The sequence below is a fragment of the Choristoneura fumiferana genome, chromosome 17 (assembly GCF_025370935.1).
Source record: "Choristoneura fumiferana chromosome 17, NRCan_CFum_1, whole genome shotgun sequence".
NCBI classification, from domain to species: Eukaryota; Metazoa; Arthropoda; class Insecta; order Lepidoptera; family Tortricidae; genus Choristoneura; species Choristoneura fumiferana.
The window spans coordinates 17,566,974-17,592,703 of NC_133488.1; the positions used below are offsets into that span (position 1 = coordinate 17,566,974).

The 25,730-nt window shown below is 37.9% G+C and overlaps 3 protein-coding genes across 12 annotated transcripts in view; 1 reads left to right on the forward strand and 2 right to left on the reverse strand.

Annotated features, from left to right (window-relative positions):
• LOC141437342 (neo-calmodulin-like) overlaps positions 1–25,730 on the forward strand; it is a 327,352-nt gene that overhangs the window by 257,629 nt on the left and 43,993 nt on the right. The window lies entirely within an intron of this gene.
• The window catches only part of LOC141436935 (troponin C-like), a 50,279-nt gene that overhangs the window by 11,477 nt on the left and 13,072 nt on the right, over positions 1–25,730 (reverse strand). The gene's annotated exons all lie outside the window — the stretch shown is intronic.
• LOC141437003 (uncharacterized) lies at positions 5,622–11,785 on the reverse strand. 6 transcript variants are annotated; one of them, XR_012452354.1, is made up of 4 exons: positions 11,255–11,785; positions 11,110–11,175; positions 7,957–8,430; positions 5,622–7,366 (listed from the first exon to the last, which is right to left on the reverse strand). XR_012452354.1 is itself a non-coding variant. In XM_074100168.1 (4 exons), exons 2-4 carry the CDS (start codon positions 8,347–8,349, stop codon positions 7,145–7,147), a joined length of 516 nt encoding a protein of 171 aa, XP_073956269.1. In that variant the 5' UTR covers positions 8,350–8,430; positions 11,110–11,782; the 3' UTR covers positions 5,622–7,144. The 6 variants fall into 6 exon arrangements, 3 of the variants coding, with proteins under 3 accessions (XP_073956269.1, XP_073956271.1, XP_073956270.1); XR_012452356.1 differs by having other exon boundaries at positions 7,957–8,123; positions 11,255–11,784; XM_074100168.1 differs by having other exon boundaries at positions 7,957–8,123; positions 8,223–8,430; positions 11,110–11,782.

Here is a 25,730-nt window from a genome sequence, read left to right on the forward strand (position 1 = left end):
TACTTGCGGAGTCCAAAAATGTATCGAATACATACATTCTGAAGGCGATCGAGCCTGTCGAGCAGCCCCTCACTAAGATCCAGATAACCAATATCACCATAGTCAAGCAAGGGGAGCAAAAGAGACTGAGCCAGAGTAATTTTCGTTTGGAGAGGTAGAAAATTTTGCAAGCGCCTGAGCGAGTGAAGCGAGGCAAAAAGTTTACGACTGACATCAGTCACTTGGGCCGACCAAGAAAGCGTTTGGTCCATTATGATCCCCAGATTTCTGACGGTAGATGAGAAAGGAATAATTGTACCATCAAAATACAAGTTTGGAACTACCAAGTCAGAAATCCGAGAGATAAAGAATGGACTGCCAATAATGATTGCCTGGGTTTTCTTTGCATTTACTTTGAGGCCGAACCTCTCAGCCCAGTCACGAATTGCATTAAGGTCTGTATTAATGCGATCAATTAGCAGAGGAAAATCGTCAAGACTAGCGGCATCATAGATTTGTAAATCGTCCGCATACAGGTGGTAAGAAGAGTGCAAAGAAGAGGTAATGCCATTAATAAAAATAGAGAAAAGGAGCGGAGAGAGTACACCCCCTTGAGGGACACCAGCAGTAAGATCGCACCAGCTTGAAAAAACGTCTTCAACCTTGACTCGCTGTTGTCTCCCACAGAGGTAAGAACGGAACCAGGATAACGCATTTGAAGATATGTTTAAAGAGTTAAGGATACCAAGAAGTATATCAAAGTCAACGGTATTAAATGCACTACTGAAATCAAGTAGCACCAGGACTGTTAGCTTTTTGTTCTCAATATTAAGGCGAATATCATCAGTAACCTTGACGAGGGCTGAGACAGTGCTATGCCCAGGACGGAAACCTGATTGGAAAGGATTTAGGAGATTGTGTGTATTGAGATGCGAGGAGAGACGTCGATTTACAAAATGTTCAACTACTTTAGATAAAACTGGGAGAATTGAAATCGGCCGATGTTCAGAGAAGGAGATAGAATTGGACGTTTTAGGAAGAGGAATGACGTGTGCGTGTTTCCACAACGAAGGGAAACAGCCCGAGGAAAAAGAAAAGTTAATAATATGGGATAGAATAGGAGCAATAATTTCGGCCCCGAGCACAAGCATGTCTAAGCTCAAGTCGTCTTCACCAACAGCCTTCGTCCGAATCAGTTTAAGAATATTAAGAACATCGCGCGGAGCAATGCTCCCGAGATCAAAAGAGGGGACATCAGGGTGTTTAATACTGGCAAGAAAAGATAGGGTGTGTTGCTTAGATAAAGGATTAATTTGAACTGGTGAAGTGCTAAAATGTTTGTTGAGGCCATTGAGGTCAGTCAAGGTAGAAGAATTGAGTTGAGATTTGCCCACCCCTAGACTTTTTAGAAATTTCCATAATGCAGAAGGGGGACAGTCATCAATAGACTGATAAATGTACCTCCGCTTTGCATCCCTACACACCTTATTGCAGCGATTACGCAAGGACACATATCTTCGACGATTTTCCTCCGAAGGATCACAACGTAGCTTAATGCGAGCTCCATTCCTTTTCGCCATCATGGCCCTGATCTCCGTCGTAAGCCACGGCGCTGGGTTGTGCTTGACGCGCATAGGCTTAAGAGGAGCATGCATATCAACGATAGCAAGCAATGCGGCATTAAAGGCTTCTAACTTAAGATCTACGTTAGGAAGAGCCTCAATGGCATGCCAGTCGACACCGCTCAGGTCACTGTGAAACGCTTGCAGGTCTATATCACGGAGGCTTCTCCGCAACACAATTCTATGCTTCCGTTTCGGAGGACGGATTTTAAAAGAAGCGTATATAAGGTCATGGTTGGAGAATGCTGCAGCATTAAATTGGCCGTGAAAGGCAACCAAGTTAGGAGATGAAGTGATTATTAAATCTAGAAGTGAAGGGGGTCCATTATGGGGAAAATGTGTGGGACTTAGTGGCAAAATATCCAGATTAAAAGAACTTACAAGGGATCGAATAGCTTGGGAACGGTGGTCATTCTTTAACAAGCACGTGTTGAAGTCACCCATAAGAATAATATGGTCAAACTGAGGACATAGATCAACTAAAGTTCTCTCGAGTGATTCAAAATAATTTATATTCGATGAAGGACTATAGTACACACCGAGAAGAACCTTAGTGTGATGAAGGGAAACATTCAGAAACAAGTATTCTGGTGACTTGGAGTACAAGGAAAGGGAAGGTGACTGTGAGGCCACTTGACAAGCAATATCACTGCGCAAATAAATGGCAACACCGCCACCACGCACAATGTCAGACCCGCCATTTTGAGATCCCGTTCTGTCATTACGTATCAAGCGGTACCCAGGTAATGGATATATGGAAGAATTTAGAGAGGGTTTCAGCCATGTCTCAGAAATAAGAAAAGCGTCAATATTTTTGCCAGAAAAAGTAGTGAGTAAATCGGAAAAATGTGCGGGAATACTCTGCGCATTAATATGTGCCACATTAAAAGTTTTTTTTGAAGATGAGAAAGTGCTGTGCAATCGATCACCGAGATCCGGCGCATCCGATAAATCACTCAGGGACTCGTACATGCCAGAGGAAGACACTGAGAAAAATTCACTATCATGACTAGCGTTAAAAACGTCAGACATGACAGCAAGGTAATAATAAAATATATATATATAAATATATGTATACTTAAATAGAATAAAATAATAATAATAAATAAAAACGAATGTTGTAACTTATTGCACGAAAAACCAGGCGCGTGCTCCTTCCAACACTCGCCAGCAGCCAGTTTCAAAAATAAAGTAAGTAACATCATTAACTAAATAGAAAAAAAAAATTACAATAACCATATACAAGAAATTAACAAATGAACCAACGTGGGTATTATATAAACACAAATAACAAAATAACAAAAACAAATAATAAATTGCAGAGCAGATAGAAAACGTTAATAGAAATACACAGAAAATGTATATCCTGGTGCATGAACAAACGCCCTCCCCGCGCAGAACGAAACGCAAGCGAAACGTCAAGTTTGACATCGACTGAAAACACTTTGACACTGACAGCCGACGTCCCTGCGAGTCACCAGTTTCCCGTCCTAAACACGACTTTTGCAAGTACCGCAAAAAATAGATAAAAAATAAAGCAGTACCAATTAGCGTGCGCACGGAACAGCGATTACTCACCCATGAAACAAAAACACTAACAATTATGTAAAATGTGCCCAGAAAGTTTATAAATATAGTGGCCAACACCTCAAACACAACTATTTTCGCATCCTAGATGGGCTCTTCTGCCTTTGTACTCGCGATCGCAGCGCAGGCGCAGCAGCTGCGCCTGGCTCCCGTCGGGTCGCAGCCGTACCGGCACTCCCGGCAGTCACCAAGGGCATCGCATCCACATTCGAAGCCGCGCCCGCACCCAGGCCCGCCTCCCCAGACGTCGATTTACCCTTAACCGCGTCTGGGGGGATAGCGCGAAGCTCGTCCAGAGAGGTGATCCGGTATCGCGTCTTATCCTGCCCCAGCACCATGATTCGCCCGTCGCTTGTCCAGCTCCTCTCCACGCCGAAAATACGACGCGCCTCAACGAACACCGCATGTCGAGCGCTCGTTAGAAATTCTGACAGCGTGTAGCCAGACCCCTTGAGGTGCTTTTTGCTTGCCCACACAGCATTCCGAAATCTCTGGCAAGCAAATCTAACCAGAAAAGGCCTCTGCTTCTTTCCCTGTCGGGTCCTGCCTAGGCGGTAGCATGAGTACAGCGACCCATCAGAAATGTCCTGAATGCCAAGCTTGTCCCGACAAATCCTAATTACAGTGGCAGTGGCATCCTCAGTGTCTGCCTCCGGAACACCATGCAGGAGAAGAACTGCGGATCGGGATCTCATTTCCATCTGCTCCAAGGTCTTATGCACTAGTCCCATTTGAGCTTGTAGACTTTCCACTGCATTCCATATGAATACCTTGAACGCATGGTACTCCTCCACTATACCCAAGTCCTCTGTCTGAGATGTTTTCGAGGCACTCTCAAATGCACTCATGCGGGATGAAAACAGCTCCTTCATATCCTCTAGGCTCCTCTGAAGCTGCGACAGGTGGTCCATGGCAAAAAAATAACAGTGCGTGGTGCCAAGTGAAAGTTATTTGTTGAAGTTGTGTTGTGACCTTTGACCCTGCTCCAGTGCAAAGTTAACATGTGATTTGCAGAGTTGATATCAACTGACTGTGGCGGCAATGTAGTTATTAATACATGTAAGTAATAATTACCATGTAATAAATCAATTGGATATTTTTATTAATTTTAATTATATAGAGCTCAAAATAAACAAGACTTTCAATTGCCTACCCTCCAATATGTCAAATGAAATAAGTAGGTAATTGTAAAAAAAATATAATGTATAGGTACTAACTACAGCAGCATCCTGACGCACGATCCTTCAATGTTAAAAATTATTAAAACTTTTGTAGATCGCTAATGTTCTCCGGACCACTAGTTGGGAACCACTGCCACAGATAAACGTGCACAGAAACACAACACACGCCCTTAAGGGCCATAAGCACCATCACAACAAACGGTTAGCAGCCTTTAAGCACGGTCGGGGCTATTAGAACCCTTAACACGAGTTTGACTTGCAAGAGTTAAAACTAACGTAGTTTGCGTATCGATAGAAGGATGCAAATTATTGAAATTAAAAAGGTTCTTAAACTCATTGCGAGTCGAATTGACATAAAGTGCAAAGATCGAATTTTCGACGGTTTTTTTTAAAGTCTTAATTGAACACCTCTTGTTCTGAGAGGAGGCCTGTGCCCAGCAGTGTGTATATAGGCTGGAATGATGATGATGATGATGAATTGAACACTACGTCACGTATAAATAGTTCTGGGCAAATATTACATTAAGGAAATGTACACACACAGTAAGCAATGCACCAAGCATACCCCTTCGTCTGGCGCCGCCATTTTGCTCATTTACGCGCATCTGGCGTCTGTACGGCTCCGGGAGAGAAGGGAAAAGGCTAGTTATGGCGGCCGCCATTTTGCAAGTTTTACCACATTTGGCACAGGTCTAGGAAGGACAATTTAAGGTCGTTTGTCACGGTCAGCTAGGCACTACAGCGCCAGTAGATGACGTTAGTGTGCAAATTCCACGTATTTTATTTTTTTTAGCAATGAAAATCTGGATATTTTTAAAAAATAATGTACATGCCGCCAATAGCGTGAAATTTGTAATGTATCCTACTAAATTTCAGATGTATTTTAATTTAAAAAATAGTTTCACTTTTACTTATAACAACGCGGCAGCGGTGACTGAAATATTTACGCACACATGCTTATAACTTGTCGTCAACAAAAGTGATTGCTAATTTCGACGTCTCGTTCAAACTGCAGATTGGACTAGTTGCATTGGCGTCTATTCATGCTAGGTACGGGTTAGAATCTTCGGGATCAAACCCGGTGTGTGGTTTATATCTTTTTTTTTTTTTTTTTTTTTTTTTGGGATCTCAATTAATGATGTGAATGTATGAGGTAATTACTACCTAATTATTTTTTTAAACATGTAGCTAAAAATGTTTGACCTAATTTGTAAACAAATTTTTTTTTCAGCTAATTTTATCCCTTGTCATAATATCAAAAACTACTATGTGTATGGAAAATTTAGCTGGTGCCTAAAATACCACGTTACCAGAATAACACACTTTTCAAAATACTAATAATTACAAAATCGAAGATTACTCGAGGAAGTAATTTTTTGTGGAATTTCTTATTTTGGACATCAGGTAAAATGGGAATGTAATAAAAATCTAATGAAGTATTTTGAAAAAATAGGCGTTTCGGGAACGTGATATTTTCAGCACGAGCGGAAAATTTTGTCATTATCATCTTCCAGATCCGCACACGTCTCACTGCTGGACACACACAGGTTTCCTCGCACAATGAGGACTTTAGTATTATTTTCCACACTGACCTAGTGCGGATTAGGAAACTTCGCAGCAGGCGTATGAACATTTCCTCACGATGTTTTTAATTGAAGGTTTTATTGAACTACAAATTAAAAACAGTTTATTATTACGTCAGGTTTTTATTTATTTATTTACATCTATAAGTATATGAATAAAATCAGCCTACTCCCACCCACTGCAGGCCCTTGCAATTTCACGCCAGCCTCATACCTCTACACAGCTTACCAGCCGACTGCCAAATAACAATACCTATGTCATACAACTAACGGTCCGAAGGTTTATCCATGGTACCTTCACCCAATTTTGGCCATCATTCCACTGTTTATTTACATAATATGTAGTTTGACAAAATGTACTTATGTGTCATTGCTGTTATAAATAAATTATTTTCTTTCTTCTTTCTTTCTTTACTTCGCAAGTGTCATACTTCCTGGCGGTGACATGGTGTCGCATGGAATTCAAACTAATAAAAAAAATTGACCCGTAGTTACAAGAAAACAATGATCAATCTGTCACCACGAGGAATGATACTTCCTGGAAAAAATACGAGAAATGTACGAAATTGTACGCAAATTAAAAAAAAGAGTACTACCCGTAGTTACGAGAAAAGTGTACGTTCAGTACTACTTACTCTTTTTTATGACGATTGCTACATAATGAAATAGCGCCTGCCAGGAAGGATACTTCCGGATTGATCACTGTTTTCTCGTTACTATACACGGGTGGTAGAATTTTTTTTAACTAGTGTACAATTTCGTACATTTTTCGCACATTTTTTTTTGATTCACGAGAAATTTGAAAAGTCGACTGCTTCATAGGGAAATTGATAGCGCTTGCCCAAGAAGTATCTTTCCTGGTGGTAACAGATTGATCATTGTTTTCTTGTAACTACGTGTAGTACAATTTTTTTAATAAGCTAATAATTTAGTACATTTTTCGTATTTTTTTTTTATGTGAATTTGAATTCCATACGACACCACGTTACCGCTAGGATGTACGTTACCTTCGCAAAAGCTGCTCACATATGCGCTCGTAGAACTGACTATCGTATAAAATAATATTACTATACGGCCAGAGGCCAGTTCTGAATCACAATAGATTGCAAAAGCTGCACGTTCGTGCACCCGTAAAACTAAAGATCCAAATAAATAAAAGCCAAAGGAAAAGAAACAAGAAAAAGGGCAGCACCTAACACAGTGAAATATCTAAACATTTTTGGTTTTTGCCAACTTTTCGAAGTACTATTTCGGGTAATATACAATTTTTATAGAATGTCACCAATTTTGGTAACATATTACGAATAAAATTTTCGTCGCGCTCTATTTCTAATACGGTTATATCATATGTTGGAGAAATATATCCGACGAAGTAACATTTTTGCATTTTACAAACCCGCAGTTGGCCCTGGATCTGGAAACAGAAAAACCATTTATAATATAAACAACCAGCCAAAAGCGTGTCGGGCATGCCAAAGATAGGGTTCCGTAGCCGTTACGAAAAAATTAAGTAATATTTTTTTAAGGATTTTGTATTTCGAATTGTATGTGAAATCTTACGTGGAGTGGAGAATCGTATGTGGAACATAGCCCTATAAAGGCTTTTCCTTGTCAATTTGACATAATTACTGTGCTAACCAACACTTTAACTCTTAGGGTGCGGGGTAGGGGGGTAGGGTGCAGGTGAATATTTCGCAAGAAGATCACTGAATAGAAAAATCGTCTTGGCAACTCCCCAGTAGTTTTAAAAGAACTTATCCAACGATACCCCACACTATAAGGTTAGTCATGATTTTTTTTTGTAACCATTTCGTTGGCATAGTTGCTCATACATCCGTGCAAAATTACGGCTTTTTAACACTGCTCGGAGTAAAGCCGCAGACGGACGGACAGACAGACAGACATGGCAAAACTATAATGGTTCCGTTTTTTGCCATTTTGCCTATGGTACCCTAAAAATGTGTCTTATGAATAGCAATAAAAAATGTAAAAAGTGATTGATACCTGATAATAGAAGTTGTGCTTTTTGTTTATTTGTAAACTACCACCGTCATCAACATAGAGCGGAAAATTTTTTCGGCTTTTGGCAGCGGAAAAAATGTCTTGGTTGCTACGAGCTAATGAGGGAAAACATTTAATTTCCAGAAGTGATTTTTCTTTTTCTATAACCCCTGCAATTTGATCATTGAAGTAAACAAAAGTGTTTTATTGATGATATGTACATATAATAGAAATATGTAATTATTTTGTTATGAAATAGGCTCACACACCATCTGGGCTAGCACCTAGAAAACCAAACTCTTCATCAATAAAAAGCCCTGCTGGCCGAACAGCTTTTTGCAGTTTTTCTATGAACAGTGTCCTGGCCACTGATTCGTTGTACTGGCCATAAGCCATGTCATTGGTCAAAACATTATTTTTATATAAAATACTCTTTACATGGTTATGACAGGGAGTAGTCGCTTTTCGTTTACATATCTGTAGCAAAAATAAAATTAAGCATATTCATATTCTGTAAAAGTTAACAACTGAGGGTGATTCAAGTCCACATGTTACTATGTTTATATAGTGATACCTATCATTTTTAATTATTATAATGAAGAAATCGCGAGTGCGAGTCGGACTCGAACATGAAGGGTTCCGTACCTAAGTACAATATTTTAAAAACAGTTCAGTAATAAGTTTTTGTTAAAAATTCTAATATGACAAGTTTTTTTGCTGATTGTACTTTTTTCCCGTGGTTACCAAAGTACTCATCAAGACGAATCAAACGAGTCCAAACTCAAAGAAATTATGTCGTTTTATTAGAGAGTTCCTATGGTCACCTTTTAGTTTCTTCATCAGATCAGCTCCATGTCATTATAATATTGCATTGTCATCACATTTATACAAAATTTCAGCTCAATCGGTTGAAGATATCCACTTCGAATTTGAGTTGAAATATTTCACCCGAACAAAGAAACGGACGGACGGACGGACAGACAGACAGACAGACAGATGGACACAGTGGATTTCATTATCATAAATTTCATGTCTCTACTTCTAGCTGTTAAAGTTTTGGGATTTTGTTCCGATTCCGTGGGAATATCCGGATAAGCACTAATCTATATGTTATTCCAATCCATCAGCAGTTCAGCGTGAAAGAGTAACAAACATACACACACACTCACACATATATATGTTTATATATATATATACAGGCCTCCTCTCGTAATCAGAGGGCTTGGGCAGTAGTTACCACGCAGGCCCAGTGCGGATTGGGAACTTCACACACACCGTTGAATTGCTTCGCAGGTTTGTGCGCAGGTTTTGTATTTTATAATAATTACTACCCGCGGAAAATTTCTTAACTCTTAAACCAGCCATTGATTGAAATTTCAAGATTATATTCCGATCCTATGGGATTATTGAGATATAAAGTAGCCTCTGTGTTGTTTCAGATGTCTAACTATCAACATACCAAATTTCAAAAAAATCCTTCAAGCCGTTTTAGCGTGAAGAAGCAACAAACAAACACACACACACACAAACATACTCACAAACTTTCATATCGATAATATTATTACAAGTAGTATGCTTTATCCCCATTCCGTTCGAATATAAAAATTAAAAGTAAGTAGGTGCTTAAAAAAAACTCGTACCACAAAATAAGTAATTTTTCTGAGTGAATTTTATGAAAATTAGTTATGTCAAGGTTTAATTTTGTTGACACGTATTGATTTTAGAAACCAGATTTTTTCAAAGCAGTGACGCTATATGTATTATTCCAGGTATCCAACTATCCACATACTAATTAAATTAGGTTCTAACATCAGATCATAGATTTCTATGGTTTGAGGTACTACTCGTAACTAATCCCTAAAGCCGTTTTAGCATGAAACATACACACATACGGTATTATTCAAATACATACGCTCGAATAACATAACCAACAAAACAATTGCAAAATGGTCAAAATTGGTGTGATGTACTTTATGGATGGTCCGTACTCACAAACTTTGGCATTTGCTTCGCACGCGTAAGCCATCAGAACCGATAGTTGAACTGAATTCCAGGATTTTGACTAATTCATAAAATAACATTGCACATAAAATACCCACGGTCAATTTGTAATATGAATGAACTGAAACAATTACTTTGCTCACCCGCGACCTTATATGATAGCTACATTTATGCAAGACTAGCTTTTGCCCGCGGCTTCGCACGCGTGGAATTCGGTGATCGTGCGCCGTTCCCTCGGGAACTGAGCATTTCTCCGGGATAAAAAGTAGCCTATGTCACTCTTTGGCCCATAAACTATCTCTATGCCAAAAATCACGTTGATCCATAGCTCTCTTTCGACGTGAAAGACGGACAAACATACAAATACACACAATTTCGTATTTATAATATTAGTATGGATGTGCATGTTCATGCGTTCTTCCACCTCCTCACTGTAAAAAATTATTGATATATGGGCCTATGCAAAGTAACACTGATTCAATAAATTCAATAAAAATTCGTATCGGCTGAAATTTTGGTATTTTATCCCGATCTCGTGGGTATATCGTGATAAGAAGGAGCTTTCACTTTACACGCCCAGCTATCTACATACCAAATTTCATCCCAATCAGTCGTGACCTTTTATTTTTTTCATATAAGAGGGGAAACAAGTATTCGGGTCACCTCATCATCATCATCCCAGCCTACATACGTCCCACTGCTGGGCACAGGCCTCCTCTCAGAACAAGAGGGCTTGGGCCATAGTTCCCACGCGGGCCCAGTGCGGATTGGGAACTTCACACACACCATTGAATTGCTTCGCAGGTTTGTGCAGGTTTCCTCACGATGTTTTCCTTCACCGCAAAGCTCGTGGTAAATTTGAAATGTATTCGGGTCACCTGGTGGGAAGCAATCATCGCCGCTCATGGGCACCGGTAAAACGAGGGGTATCACAGGTGCGTTGCCGGCCCGTTGCGAGATTGATAGGCTAAGATCCCTAAGCTGTACCGCTCTGGGAATGCCGTCCCGGGAAGCTGGTTCCATAGTTTAGTCATGCGTGGGAAAATGTTCCACTCGAAGCGGACAGTACTTGATTGCCAACCAATGGAAGAAGCTTTCAAATGTATAATATTACCTATATACTATATGTGTGAAGGATATTTATGTTTCACTTACGCAGAACTCGAATTAATGTTGGGATCGTCATCCATTTTCCTTTTTTTGCACCATACTTCATTACGACTGCAACAACAAGCAGATTAGCCAGGTTATGTTTTCGAAATAACGCCACAATCTGCAATATGGTTTCCACGGTACTTACCTTTTGATTTCTCCGTGATAACGTTTCATTTGTCCCTGAACTCGTTTTCGATTTTTCCTGGGACCAGAGTAATGATGATTTTTATAGTCTTTTCGCGAAGTTCGTGGCTCCATAGTGCAATGCGAATTACAATTTAATTCTCTTGAAACTATAGCTTCATCGATAGCGAATTAGAAAATCGCAGTTTGACTTGACAGTTGAGATGTTTTTGTTTTTCTTTTTTTACTTTTACTGTACATATTCCAAATGACAACGTCAGTTCTCTTTATATTTTATCCAAAGAGTATTAGTACCTACAGAAATCATGATATTTTTTTTATGAGTAACAAAATAACATGATATTTACATCGATAATAACGATAGAGCTATATTTCCAAAAATTGAATTGAAATAATATGCTATTATGGCTTCCTACGGACATTTTAAGATACTCAAAAAACCATTAACACTTAGTGCTAGTGCTGCACTCTGACGGCAGAAAATTGCAGTGATATTCCTTATTTATAAGACGTACTCGTGACCCACTGTGGAACCTTTTCATAGAAAAAGTCATAGTGACATCGCATTGCTTGACAAGGGAATTTATTATGACACTTACTGTGAGAGCGTTCTACGGTGGGTCAGGAAGCAAATGGTTTGACTGTATATGCAATTTTCCATACTTATTTGTTAGTAGGTACGCACGGTCGGTGACGATCCACGAATGGCTGCTGGTAGAAGCTGGGTGCGTCTAGCCGAGGACAAGGCGCAATGGCGCTCTTTGGGGGAGGCCTATGTCCCGCAGTGGACTGCTAGAGGCTGATGATGATGATGATGAAGTACGGTCGAGGACTTTAATTCATGAGCCACCGTGGAACCTTGTCATATGAAAAGTCATTACTGTTTTCCTTGTTAATTAATACGATGTCACTATGACGTTTACTGTGAAATGGTTCCATGGTGGCTCATAAATTTAAATAATTTATTGAATCAGGCGTTACTTTGCGGAGGTCCATATCAATGAACTAAAATAATTTCCTTGCTCACCCGCGACCTTACGATAGCTAAGCATATGCAAAATATGCGTGTTCATGCAGTTCCTCCACCTCAACGCGTCAGTGTAGTGTGGTGGTGGTGATGGATGGGTTTGTGTGATTTGTATGTGTTCTTACAGTGTGGAGGTGGAGGAACTGCATGAACACGCATATTTTGCATATGCTTAGCTATCGTAAGGTCGCGGGTGAGCAAGGAAATTATTTTAGTTCATTCATAAATTTAAGTCCTTGACCGTACGTGCAACGCAATTTTTTCTTTTCGAAAGAAATAATTCTTACGGAAATTAAAAAAATTGGCAACGCATTTGTTCTTTTCGCTTCAGTCTTTTGATCGAAGGGATTTGTACCGATGGCCAGCAAACATATTTAAAAAAGGGCACGTGCTTCAAAATGGTTATTAATTATTATTTGATTTTGATCAGACAAATCAAACGAAAACTGACAGTGGCGCCTAGCTTCGAATTGACGGCGACTTGGCGAATTAGCCGCAACGCACACTACTACCGAGCCTTTGGCGTACGATACTGTCGCCGTCCACTCACATATTGACAAATATGAACTAAAATTATCATCTAGATTAAGCTATTAATCAAAAGCTTTCTTTACATAATTAAAGAATGCCGCAATTAAAGAACGAAATAGGGGAGGCTGGGGTCAATTGAAACGCGGGTCATTTGAAACAAGTCAAATAACTCCGAGACGGATAGTCTTAGCGGTGGGGGTCCAAGGGGCGAGGAGATCGGCAAACCTGTACAAACCTGTCGGCAGAGCGCGTCGCGGCTCCAAGCTCGTTGGACAGTTTTAAGTGACCGTATTACTTTTTTGACCCAAAAAGTAAGTATTTTTCATGTTAGTTTATTCTTTCTTGATTAATAACCATGAGTAGTATGTTCCATTTTCCTAAACTTCTATAATCTATAAGTATTGTAGTCTAAAATAAAGCGATTTGTGTAAGCCTACGGTGTTCCGTTTTTTTTTTACGTAATTTAATATTTGCAAAGAGGTTGATGGGGCGATTGAAACAAAAAATTTGGTGGCAATTGAAACATGTTTCAATTGACCCCTGTACCTTTTTTTGAGTATGCGATGTTTATTGTATATATTTTATTTTTTCAGATGCCTCGAAACCGCAAAAAAAACTACTAATCGTGGCGAATGCTACCTGAATTTGTACAATACAAACCGAAGATATTCCTTTAAACAAGCGTAAAACGCGTAGGCAAGCGGCGGAATAATATGGTGTTGATCTGATATGTTCCTATACGTTTTTTCCTTATGTTAGCAATATTTTGTCCATTATTTATACCTATCTTGTCATTTGCCAAATTTATCTTATGTAAGATTACTATTGTTAGATACCTACTAAAAAAGTGTTATATTTTGTATGAGAAACTCTTATAAATTTTGATTAAATTAGTAATATGTAGTTTTTTTGTACTGATTTGTGGTGTGCAATAAAGAATATTTGTATTGTATTGTATTGTACTAAGTCGATCTCAATACTGAAATAATACAGTCCTAAATGATAAGTTAGGCTGGGGTAGGAGTATTATAATTATGTTAAATTCAAAGATTGGCTTTGGTTGATATGATTCTGAAGTTATGAAGTTCTTAATGATAATTATTGTAGTAAATACATATTTTGTTCTTTTTGTTTCAACTACCCCCCACCTTTGTTTCATTTGACCCAACCCTGGGGTCATTTGAAACGTTTACCGTGATTTTCTAAAATTCTTCTAACTATTTATTAGTAGCTCTTGAAGTCAAATCAAACTTTTCACCATATAGCTAGATAACTTGACTATAACTAACACCATCCAAGAAACCAGTTTGTTAGGAAATGAGGGTAGAATACTCAATTTTATCAAAAACGTTCCAATTGACCCCAGTCTCCCCTAAACGTTAAGAGATGTGATTTTAGTTTCAAATAATCTTTCAAGTGCACATGGTTGGAAAAATAAATTAGTATGGAAATCGTTCCACCTTAAACTAGTCTTCGATGTTTAGAAAAACTTAAATTTTACTGCTTTTATGTATTATAAGCGTAATAAAATATAGCATTTTGATTCTTAATTAAGTACGCTATCATATTGCATACGGTAAATATGTATAAAGTGTGAAAATAAAACAATATTGTAAAGTAAATATATGGTCATAGTATTTTTTCCAATTCTCGATATACCATACCATAATTAATAAATGATACTTTTTCTCATTAATATTTGTATTTTGTTTACAATACTATACCCTAATTTAAAACATACAGTCATAAAATCACCTCACTCCATACATTTTTTAGCAGTAGGAGCATTACTAAATGTGGGCCTTATCAGGCGGCGTCCCGCCGGTGTTATAAAGTGACTCATGTTTCAAGATTAGTTCTGAGAGAGACGTGGCTGTTGCAGTGTAGTCTATCCTTGTTCTATAATTAAGCTTCAGTATAAGTTAGAGCAGTGCAGAATGCTTAATAGCCGCCTAAATGCACGTTTAAAAAAGTCCTTAGCTACTCTCCCGGAGCAGGCCGGCCGCCAGATGCGCGAAATAATTATGTGTCCCGGAACGGGACGATGCCACATACGCGCTAATATCAAAAATGACATCCGCCATAATGCGTCTATTTCTTTTTCTCCGGGAGCGGGAATTTGCCACACGAAGGGATACTCTGTCAGACAAATTTTTCAGAACTGTATGCTCCAACAATTTCGATGAAATTTGGTATGTGGGGGTTTTCGGGGATGAAAAATCGATCTAGCTTGGTCTTATATCTAGGAAAATGCTGGTTAGCGAGTTTTAACCCACCCAGTTACTAAATATTATTAATGTAATGACATTTTAATAATTGACATGTGAATTTTTTTGTTGTTTTATTGCTTGAATTGATTGTATTATGGATTTTGTGTGTATTCTATCGATATGCATCTTTATCATTCATTATGATTTCAAACACATGTATACATATACATAATGTATTGTTCTTGATTAAATAAATGAATGAATGAATGATCTGTCACTGCAGAACCCTAGCTGTGCATCTTCTTCTTACTATGTAGCTATGTGTTCCGTCAGTCTCATGGAAATATGCCAATTTCTCGAATCTAGTTTTTTCCACACGAACAGGGAATTATGTACACTTTATTTAATTGTGTAGACTTTGAAATGCTCCTTATCCTTCGAACCAGCTTTAATCAATTAATTAACCCAATCGATGTCGCCTAATAAATATTTTTGAATGTATGAGTATGAATATGAAATGAATATTTTTTAAAACGGTTTTTGAGTTATCTCAAATAGACTTCTTGAAAAAATATTTACGGTATGACGACGTTAATAAATTTAATTTCAAACTAGTAAACTAACAGTAAAATTAGCCTGTTGAATTGAAATTACGGGATCTAACTAACTTCCCAAATATTACATATTAGATGTCACAAACATCCCTGCCAAATTTCAAAGTGATTAATGACATAAAATTAAACTATACTATACATTACATATTCAAAAGACAGCCAACACGTATTGAATTTTAAAAGCACACAATATGTTCTACTCCTATATTATTATATTATACTCCTTAATATTTCTTTACATCAAACACTGCACGTCTATTTACCCATTAAAACACAAGGGTCTTATTAGCTATTTACTTGGTACCATAGCGCTGTAACTCGGCTACATCAAACTTGGGACTGATTACGGCCTCGTACAGCCTGTAATTTCAAATGTTAATATGACAAGGGAGCATTTGTTTAATTTGAGGGAAGGTACTATTGCTTTCAAAGATTGCAGTAACTCGATTCGAGAAAGGGATTCTTGTTTTAAAGGAAATTACTTTCTCACGGAATTTTGCCAAGCAAAAGCTCGATTGTGTGCAGTGACCATTAAAAAAATAGCACCATATACCTTCTGCATATAAAAAAAACGTTTTAAAAAGTCACAGATAATATGTAGATTTAAAAAAGAATCTGGATGTCTACATTCTCATAATATTTAAGGATATAGCAAATCCAAGAGTTGTCAAATACCGTATTACCCAATTACAAAGTGCGTGACTAATTTTCAGACTCATTTATTTTGTTTCAAGACGAATATACCATTACTTAACTCTAAGCACTCATTACCAACCTCGTAACTGAATGCGAGAGTCCTGCCGCGATGTTTAGTTAAGCGAATTTATAGTTGGACATAAATGCGTCGCTGCCTTTATTCCCTGCGGCCCGACAACGAAATGTGTGAGCAATGTAGAAATCAAGTGTGTATTTGTCTTGAAATAGGCAGCATATTCGTTTTAAATAGGAAGGCTGCATAAGCACTACAAGAACCGGACCGGTAAAAAACGGCCCGGAATGGGGAAAACTGTTTAAAAAAAAATATACCTCGTTGAGTTTCTTGCCGGATTCTTCTCAACAGGGGTTTTTCCGAACCGGTGGTAGATTTTTTTTGACATTCATAAGTGCTTGTTATAGACTAAATTGAATAAAGATATTATTATGACTTTGACTTTGAAAAATAAAATGTCGGACGGTAAAATTACGTATAGTTTAGTGCACAAACTGGTATGTTTTATGGCGTGCCATATGCGATATAAATTTACATACTAGTTTGTGCACTGTACGTAAATTTACCGTCCGACATTTACTTTTCCTCTTTCAGGGCCGATCATTTTGGTCCGGTCCTTGTAGTGCACAAGCGCCCTTACGCCACGCGCCAGTCTGTAGCGCTACTACGAAATTCGAAATTCGTATCGTACCGTCCCGCTGACGCTAATATTATTTCATACGAGAGTGAGAGGAACGGCACGATACGAACTTCGATTTTCGCATTTCGTAGTAGCCCTTCTGATTGTCCGCCCATCCGTCTACGGCTTAGCTTAGAGACTAAATTGCGCTGTATACCAATAGAACAGTGGCTTAATGATAGCCCGCACATTTTATCCAGCTAAATTACTTTTGGTACAGTGAAATTTAGTTGGCCAACTTGAAGTTTTAAGTCTGTGGCAGCTCTAATTGCTACAAACGCGTAACTTTGCATGGAAATTTTAATTAATTACGCAAAGCGGAAAGCTAAATTTTAAAAAAATGAGATAGGTAAAGTGTGGATATTTTTTTCTCATCTAATAAACTCATAGTGTGGGGTATTTATTACTGGATAGGCTAGTCAAAACCGTTGTAGGTTTTTTTTTCAATTTATAGATTCGTGTGCAAACTAGGTATTGATGATAAACTCTGACGTCATCAACCAAAATAGTTTTGATAATTAATTTTAAAAAAGTTGTTAATTATGTGAAAAAATATCTAAGAACCGATTTCTCCATTAAAAAAAAGTTCAATAAGCTTCTTTTTTCTAGACAAATAAAAAATCTGTAGAGCTTTAGGCTATGCGTTGTCTGTCTGTCAGTCTATCAATCAGTCACTCTGTTAAAGGTTAAGATAATTCACTTTACACTTTCCATTATAATAATGTTGTTACTCATTTCAACTCCATCTTATTTCAAAACCACGTTTGATCCTCAAAATAAACTTCATAATGCAAGTAAATAAGCACGCTGTTGTTGATGGTTAAATGCCCAAGAATTTAGTGCAGATATTTTTGCCAACAAAAGCATTGCAATACCTAACCTAGTTTTGAGATCCAGGAAATTGTGGTTCTGTTAGTTCAGTTTTGTGTTTTGTTTCAATTACAAGCTTTTTATTAACTTTGTATTTTAGTTATGTTTGTGAGGGTTTTGAACAACACATACATAAAATACTGAAAGTGGGGTAAGCTCGACTCCTATGATTTGTCATAGAAGTTGTATTTACCCCACTTTTAGTAATAATAATATCTTGGGACAAATTATTCTAATTGACCTAGCCCCAAACTAAGCAAAACTTGTACTATAGGTGCTAGACAACGGAAAGACATACATATAGATAAATATATATTTAAATACATCCAAGACTCAAGTACAAACATTTGTATTCATCATCAATTTATTGATTTGTATCGATCTTTTGGATCGCAATGGATCGTATATCAGTGAATCGGTCTACGATCTGGATCGCTTGGTTTTGAATCGATCTAGCAAAGATCGCGTCGTAATCCTTACTAGTATTGTAAATCTGAAATACTCCGAAACTCCCGAAAGAGAGTTTGTTTAATTAATTTTATTGACCAATCTTAACGTCTTACTTAAAACAGAGAACCAGAGTCCGGTTTTTTTAGAGGAATAGTTGTAGGGTCAGAGAAGCAGGAAAAATGCAGACCATTTATTCTGATCGAAAATAGTAACTTTTGAGGGATATTGTTTGACTTTTTGACTTTTTGACGTTTTTTTTATATCGTTCTACAGAACTTGACGATATCATATGGTCTCTTAGACATACAATTCGATCTTGTGGAAGATCGTATCGAAGTGAATCGGTTAAAAAAATCGTAGATCGTATTGCTAAAGGTCGATCTTCCAAAAGATCGATTCAGATCGGGCATCCCTAGATCAAACCCGCAACCGATTAGTGGTCGGATTGACTGTAAATTTGGTTTAATGTACATTGGATTACCATGTAGGTACTCATATAGATTTAGTGAATAACGTGTTTCCATCCTATTTTGTCAGATAACTTCGCATTTAATTTTTTTTTGTTTCAATTAGCTTCAGTAAACTTCAGTAAGCTAATGGAGAAAATAAGGTAAATACGAGCTTTTCTGACAAAATCCATGGCAAAACATTATAAACTACATCTATACCTATTATCATTTTAAAGTCCAGTCCAGTAAAATAATGTAGTATTAAAAATGCTTAATTTTATTTCATTCTGCAAGTCTTAGGCTATCAGCGTGAGCAGTTTCGGTCATTAATACGCTGCAGAGCAATAAATTTATTTCACAAGCAATGGAACTCAAATGAGCCCGACCCGTTATTATCGTTCTTGACTATCATAGACTGAATGATCGAAGACTTCTGTGGAGCGAATAGGACAAGCGAATGAGTTAAAGAGTTTGCTATAACGTGTTCTATGTTTAATTTTAATAAACTATTTACTTTCATAGTCAAAATTTGTGTGTTTAGCGTGATAAGTCCTGTTTGTGTTATTTTTATTATGAGTGAAAATCACAAAAGTTTAAAACGTTTTTACTTTCATTCGAAAAAGTTTGTTTTCCTTATCACAATCCCACAAACAAACACACATTCCTTTCCTATGGAATATCATTGTATGTATGAAAGCATTACGCTGTCTACATCGTAAATATTTTATCGATGTAACATGTCAAAGTTGTTTGTCTCGAAACGTTACAAAGTAACATACTGGAAAGTCGCTGTCAAAAACAACTAAGTTCAGAATTAAATAAATAAAAATGTTATTATGCCGGGTGTGGCCTGTAATATGAGCAAATAATTAAAACGTAGATCATACTCGTCAAACTAAAAAAACATTAGTTCAGCAACTTTTAAAAGTAATTAGTTTTTTAATTTTTATTACACTTTAAAGTTTATTCGAAGAAGCAATGTAAAGCAAAATGCTTGATGTATTAAGCGTGATAGGCGACGTCAGTTGGGTTCTAGAATGGCGTGCATTGATTACAGTATTTAATTTGTATGAAAAAAAAATAAAGACTCCATTATTTTTAAAAGTCGCTGAACTAATGTTGTTCAGTTTGACGAGCACGATCTGTTTTAATTATTTGCTCATATTACAGGTCACACCCGGTATATGTTTCAGTAGACTTACTTTTAGACTTTTGGATTAAGGCTACATAGCTGTGATAGCTTTCCTTTTAAATTAGCCATTATGTACTACTGTGCCTTGCAGCCGTGGCGGGCTAGTGGTTTGACATATGGCCTGTCAAGTAGTATTCAAAAACAATCATTCAAATAGGACGGGCTATTCCTAACACTAGCAAAAAATGCACTTTAAAGCTTAATATTTTGAAAACAATATTGAATCAAAAACAATGTTTTTTAAAGACCTATCCAACTGCCCCTCATACTACAGGATAGACAACTGATTATAGAGAAACATTTATGACGCATAAATACAACTTCGGTAGTGCTAGCATCATTCGTGCTCAAGTATCCAGACTCGGATGCATAAATACCATTTGCAATATATTCCTACGTCTTCAGTCTCCAGCGGGCATATACATCTTGAAATGGTGGTGCTCATCGTTCACCAGATCACGAAGTTTTATTTATTCCAATCAGGATATCAAACGAAGAAAACATTGTTGGATAAACATTGTTACTGGCAGGAAAAATCATACGGGTTAGATTTTTTCCTTTACTTTTATGACTCGGGTATCTTTTAAAGCTCAGTTTACACGTCGGTCCCGTAAAGCTAATGTGGGTACTACATATGCACCGCGATTCTTGGCGTTTTTTTGCTCCACTATCACTCACGTAGTCCAGTATTAAAACACTTGCAGTAGCCAAATATTTTTAAAGAGGTATAATTTAAACGGAATCGTCTGCTTACACATTCGTAAAAAAAACAAGTCTACTACAATTAATATCTTTGCGCATTAGTATTATTTTGTGCATTGGTATAAACTGTAATGCTGTAAATTTTCATTGGGTTATAAATAAATATATAAATAATCTTGGGGATAATGATAAACTTGATTTAAGGCTGCTAGTAAATGTTTTTTGAACAGAAACTACGACAAATACTCACGAAGATTTTAAAAGTGTGTATAAATGCGCATGTGAGCATTTCTGGCGACACTTGTTTCGATATACTTAAACCGGAACTTACGACATTATTTCCTTTATTTTTTTTATTCCGTGATGCTGTCTCACTAACTAATAGGCTGGGGCGTTCTTAATGTCTCAGCATTATGCTGAGCCAGTGTCCGATTTACAACCGCAATGACACATATCTTACTAGCTATCTATGCTGTCGCACTTAATAATATTTTTGTGCCTAGTGTAGTGTTGTCTATTGCTGTGTTGTGAATAAATGTATTTCTTTCTTTCTTTAAAATATTAATCATCATCATCATTATATCAACTGTTAGACATAAAACATCCCACGTAGACCTCCAGTTGCTTCCGTTGGATGGAAGCGGTCAACATCCAACGTGAACCCGTCCGTCAATCTAGTTGGTGGACATCCTATGCTACGCTTACCGATCCGCGGTCTTCATTCGAGAACGTTTCGGCCCCAACGGCCATCTGTTCTCTGTGCTATTTGGCCTGCCATTTTCACTTCAACGAGCTAATTCGCTTGGGAACGCCAGTGACCCTCATTCTTTTACTTTTTCGTGATGACTAACTTTTAAACCGCTATAACTCAAAAAGTTGCTTAGGTGACTAGACACGTTCTTTCCGTGGACTCTTCAAATAATAATTTCCAACTCTCTTATAGCTTTTCAGCGTAATGAGAGCTCTTACAAATGTACACGAATGTTACCACGTCACGTACACTGCATTTTACGTTCTTGTCTGGGACTTGCAATAGTTCTGGGACGTGTCTTGAGAATATCATAGCGGCGGTTTAGAGGTAAGGAGGGGAATTTGAATGGGTCATTAGGGTAATAAAGGTGTGATATCTGGCGGATTTAGTTCGTCATCATGATAATCATCTGGAAGACGTCTACTGTTGAATAAACCCCCCTAGAATGCCAAAATGAATGACAACTTGCCACTTGTATCCACCTAGTCATCAGTCAACCTAGTGAGATAAAGTTTGTGGTCTCCCTCCACTAGAAAACCTTTCTCCCTAACCATATCGACAATACAAACTGAGACATGGATGCACAGAAAAACCAAAAAAGAGACCAGCGCTGGGAATCGAACCAAGGTCCTCAGCATTCCGTGCTGCGTGCTTATAACCCCTACACCACCGCTGGACAGGAGTCTAGACACAAATTTCTCCTATGCATGGTTGCTTTTTTCTACTAAGCTACTTAAGCAGCAGCACTAGCGACATCTATGTTTAGCCCTCATGGAGAGACGTCATCACTCCTTCGGAACTAACCGCTCTCCCAGACAAGAGATGTCGCTACTACGCAATCAAATTATGATTGGTTTGTTGGAGTCTTTTTGTACATGAAACTACCGTGAGACTCACTCATATTAAATGATATTGCAACGGATAACTCACATCTAAACCGAGTTTAGCTCAACATGTTCCGGGCTATTTCGTAGCCCTTCTTCTCAGGAGCACGCGAACGCGACTCGGCGGCTGCCGCAACACGCACACTCCGCGCCACCGCTCTGCTCGCACGACTGCCCGACGAAGCTAACACCGGCGCACAACTACCCGCATTTTTACAGTCATTTTTATTGTCAATGTCTAATGTAGGGTAGCACACAACACTAACAACATCACTCCGTAAAGGCACGTTTACACCAACCAATGACGCAGCACGAGTATTTAAAACTGTTTTTCAACTCGGGGGTACCGACCAACCGCAATCCCGGTTAAAATTCGGATGACGACTAATCTCAATGGCTTCACGCACTTTCCACGGAATGAAAAACTTTTCTCTCGCAAGTACAGACACCTTATCAAACCTGATGTAATGCGTCAAATCCGAGTCCATTCAATGCTCGGCCGCAGCAGAGCCCCTGTCGTCCTGTTTCCTCATACTACGCGATACCCGAAACATGTCGAGCTAAACTCTGTTTAGACCTGAGTTATCCGTTACAATATACTTTAATATGAGTCTTTTTGTATTTTTTTATTTCAACACCAAATTTATTACTTTTACGGTCATCCACAAACCACGGGCGGAGGCGTCACAAATAATAAACAAAAAAACAATCATACTTTCTCCCTAACTTTGATCTGTTCTTCGAGCGATGTAGCCCGCCCATTGCCACTTCAACTTGCATATGCTTTGAGTTATGGTTACGGATTTTGATATACTTTATTTATTTATGTGATAGAAGCGATGTGAGATACCTACGAGCAGGTGAGTCTCCTCATTAATATCAATCACCCTCGCTCACGGAAACTTATCAAGGAATTACGGGGCATTGACAGCCTTTTTAGAAGTCGGCTCGTTTTTAGAAACACCCGTAGGTTGTATCGCTCCGGAAATCTGGGCCCTGGCAAACTAATTTCAAAGTGCCGTGCGTGGCGAAAAGATCCGCTAGAAGCGAACTTGTGTACACGGGTAAGAGCGTTTATTCCACAGAAGTGCGATATCTGCGAGTTATCAAGTTTTTGGGCTTGGCTTTTGTAGTAACGTTAACAGTTCACGAATAAATATTTGTAAGTAAGTATCTAGGTACTTTTTGCAATACCATTTGTGGAATTTTGGTTTTATTTCTATGCTTAATATTGCTCACACACCGTATTTTATAGCTCACTTTAGACTTGCAATCAAGAAAAATGTTACACGAATTACATCGCGCAGGAAATGTTAGTGCTACTTGCACGGTTTTTCTTGCGGGTCCAAACTGGGCTGAAAGGTAGTTTCAAAAGTTTCACATTCCGTTCCGTCTTTCAATTAGTTTGTTTAAAAAAATCCTTGCACATTAAAGTAGCTACTAATAATACATGGGAAATTGCCAATTTTGCGTTTCTGTGAATTAAACCCTCTTATAATACCTAGTAAAGCTGGAAAGAAAGTAGATTACAAGTGACAGTTACATTAGGCCAAGACAGCATAGAGAAGACAATTAGAGCTATTCACTGCTGGGCAAATTGTTTCGGCAAACATTTGACCTCCAAAAATCTAGCATAATGTCACTCAGATCTTTTGACATGTCATCTTGCTAACATTACATGTAATATTCATACGAAGGTCAACTAAAACAACTTTGTCATCATTAAAAACATTTAAATGGTAACTCTAGGTACTTTCCGCATCCAACTAAAAACGCTACAAACTAAAACCGCAAGTAAACAGAACCATAAACTCTTGTTTTAAGGTTAAAGTTTCGCTAGCAACCCGCTTTTACGGCTCTAGTGACATCGCGCTCGATCGTAAATCAGGGTTGCCATACTATCACTGTTTTTACCAATGTTATATTATTGTAGATATTTAGGTATGGCAGATAATTGTAATCAGGGTAAATCGTCAATTACTGGCCACCTTATACTAAACATTGAATTATATTTATAGTGACCAGAATTCATTTTAGTCAAAAGTGGCCACAGTTATTGAAGGGTAGCCAGTACTCAAACTATCTGCATACCGAATTTCATCTAAATCGCATTAGCGGTTTAGCCGTGTGAAGGTAACAAACACCAACAAACATACTTACGAAGTTTCGCATTAATAATTAGTGGGATTATTTTATTATTCAACATATCTTTTACTAAAAATATGTATACACTTTCTACTTTAGCGCACCTATTATTGGACACAATATCGAAGCAAAAATTCCCGTACGTATGCGGGAACCTCGCCTGGCAATGGCAACCTAGTCGTAAATAGCTACAGAAACGTCGGGGCGTGTAATTACAACGTAACAGCTCTCTAGACGAACCACGTCAAAGGCTAATTGCCTTTTCGTTGGTACTTTGTATAAATATAATTGGAAAAAATAAATTTAAACGTGAACGTCCTGAATTTTTGACAATGCACGCGCGCGACTATGTTCTGTGTAAGGTAAATGTCGCAGTACTCTACCGACATGCTGATGCCCAAAAGATAGCAACCTGCTACATAGATGGCAATTACAGGGACCATGATCAGTACTCGGACGTATGTTTTATAATATTCAAGATGTCTTAAAATTTATTCGGAATATTTAGTGTTCAGTATTCAGCTTAGTTTGATTGAACATCCATGTAAGTGCAGCAATTCCTAAAAAACAAACCTTACAGTCTTTCAAAGGGCCCGCAAGCACCTGTGATAGCTCTCGTGTCGCGGATGTCCACGGGTGGCGGAGATTGCTTCCCATCAGGTGACCCGCATGCAAAATGCCCTCTTAAATAACAAAAATGTGATTTTTGTCTATACAATAGTTACTCAATGTATACACAACGTAATACACAACTTTAACATACCCACACAACACACACACACACACACACACATACTCACACACACATTAACACTTGCCTAATCATTTAACATTTTCCTATCACAATTATACAATCCTGAAAAACGTTTATGAGAGCTCATTCATACAACCTAATTACCATTAAAAACATTTCTTACAAAATTCAAAGAGCTTCTTAAATTAAAAACTTCTGCCTTTTTGAAGTTTGTTAAACATAAGTTCTCATTTGACTAAGTATCACGTAAAATGAAGTTAAAATTGAAGGTATGATAATTTGCCAAAGCGTTCTTGAATATCACGCTAGAACGCAATCTCGTATGATATACCGGCAAGGAGTCAATATCGTGACGTTTGACGTGACGTGTTCCGCTTATTTGCTCGTACACTTCAATTAACGTGACGGCTTACTTGTATAACCTGAACAGCGTGGAAAAGTCACGCTTCAGTGAACTACACATGTCATGTATGGACACATAGGTACTACAAAGAATCTACAAAAAGAATT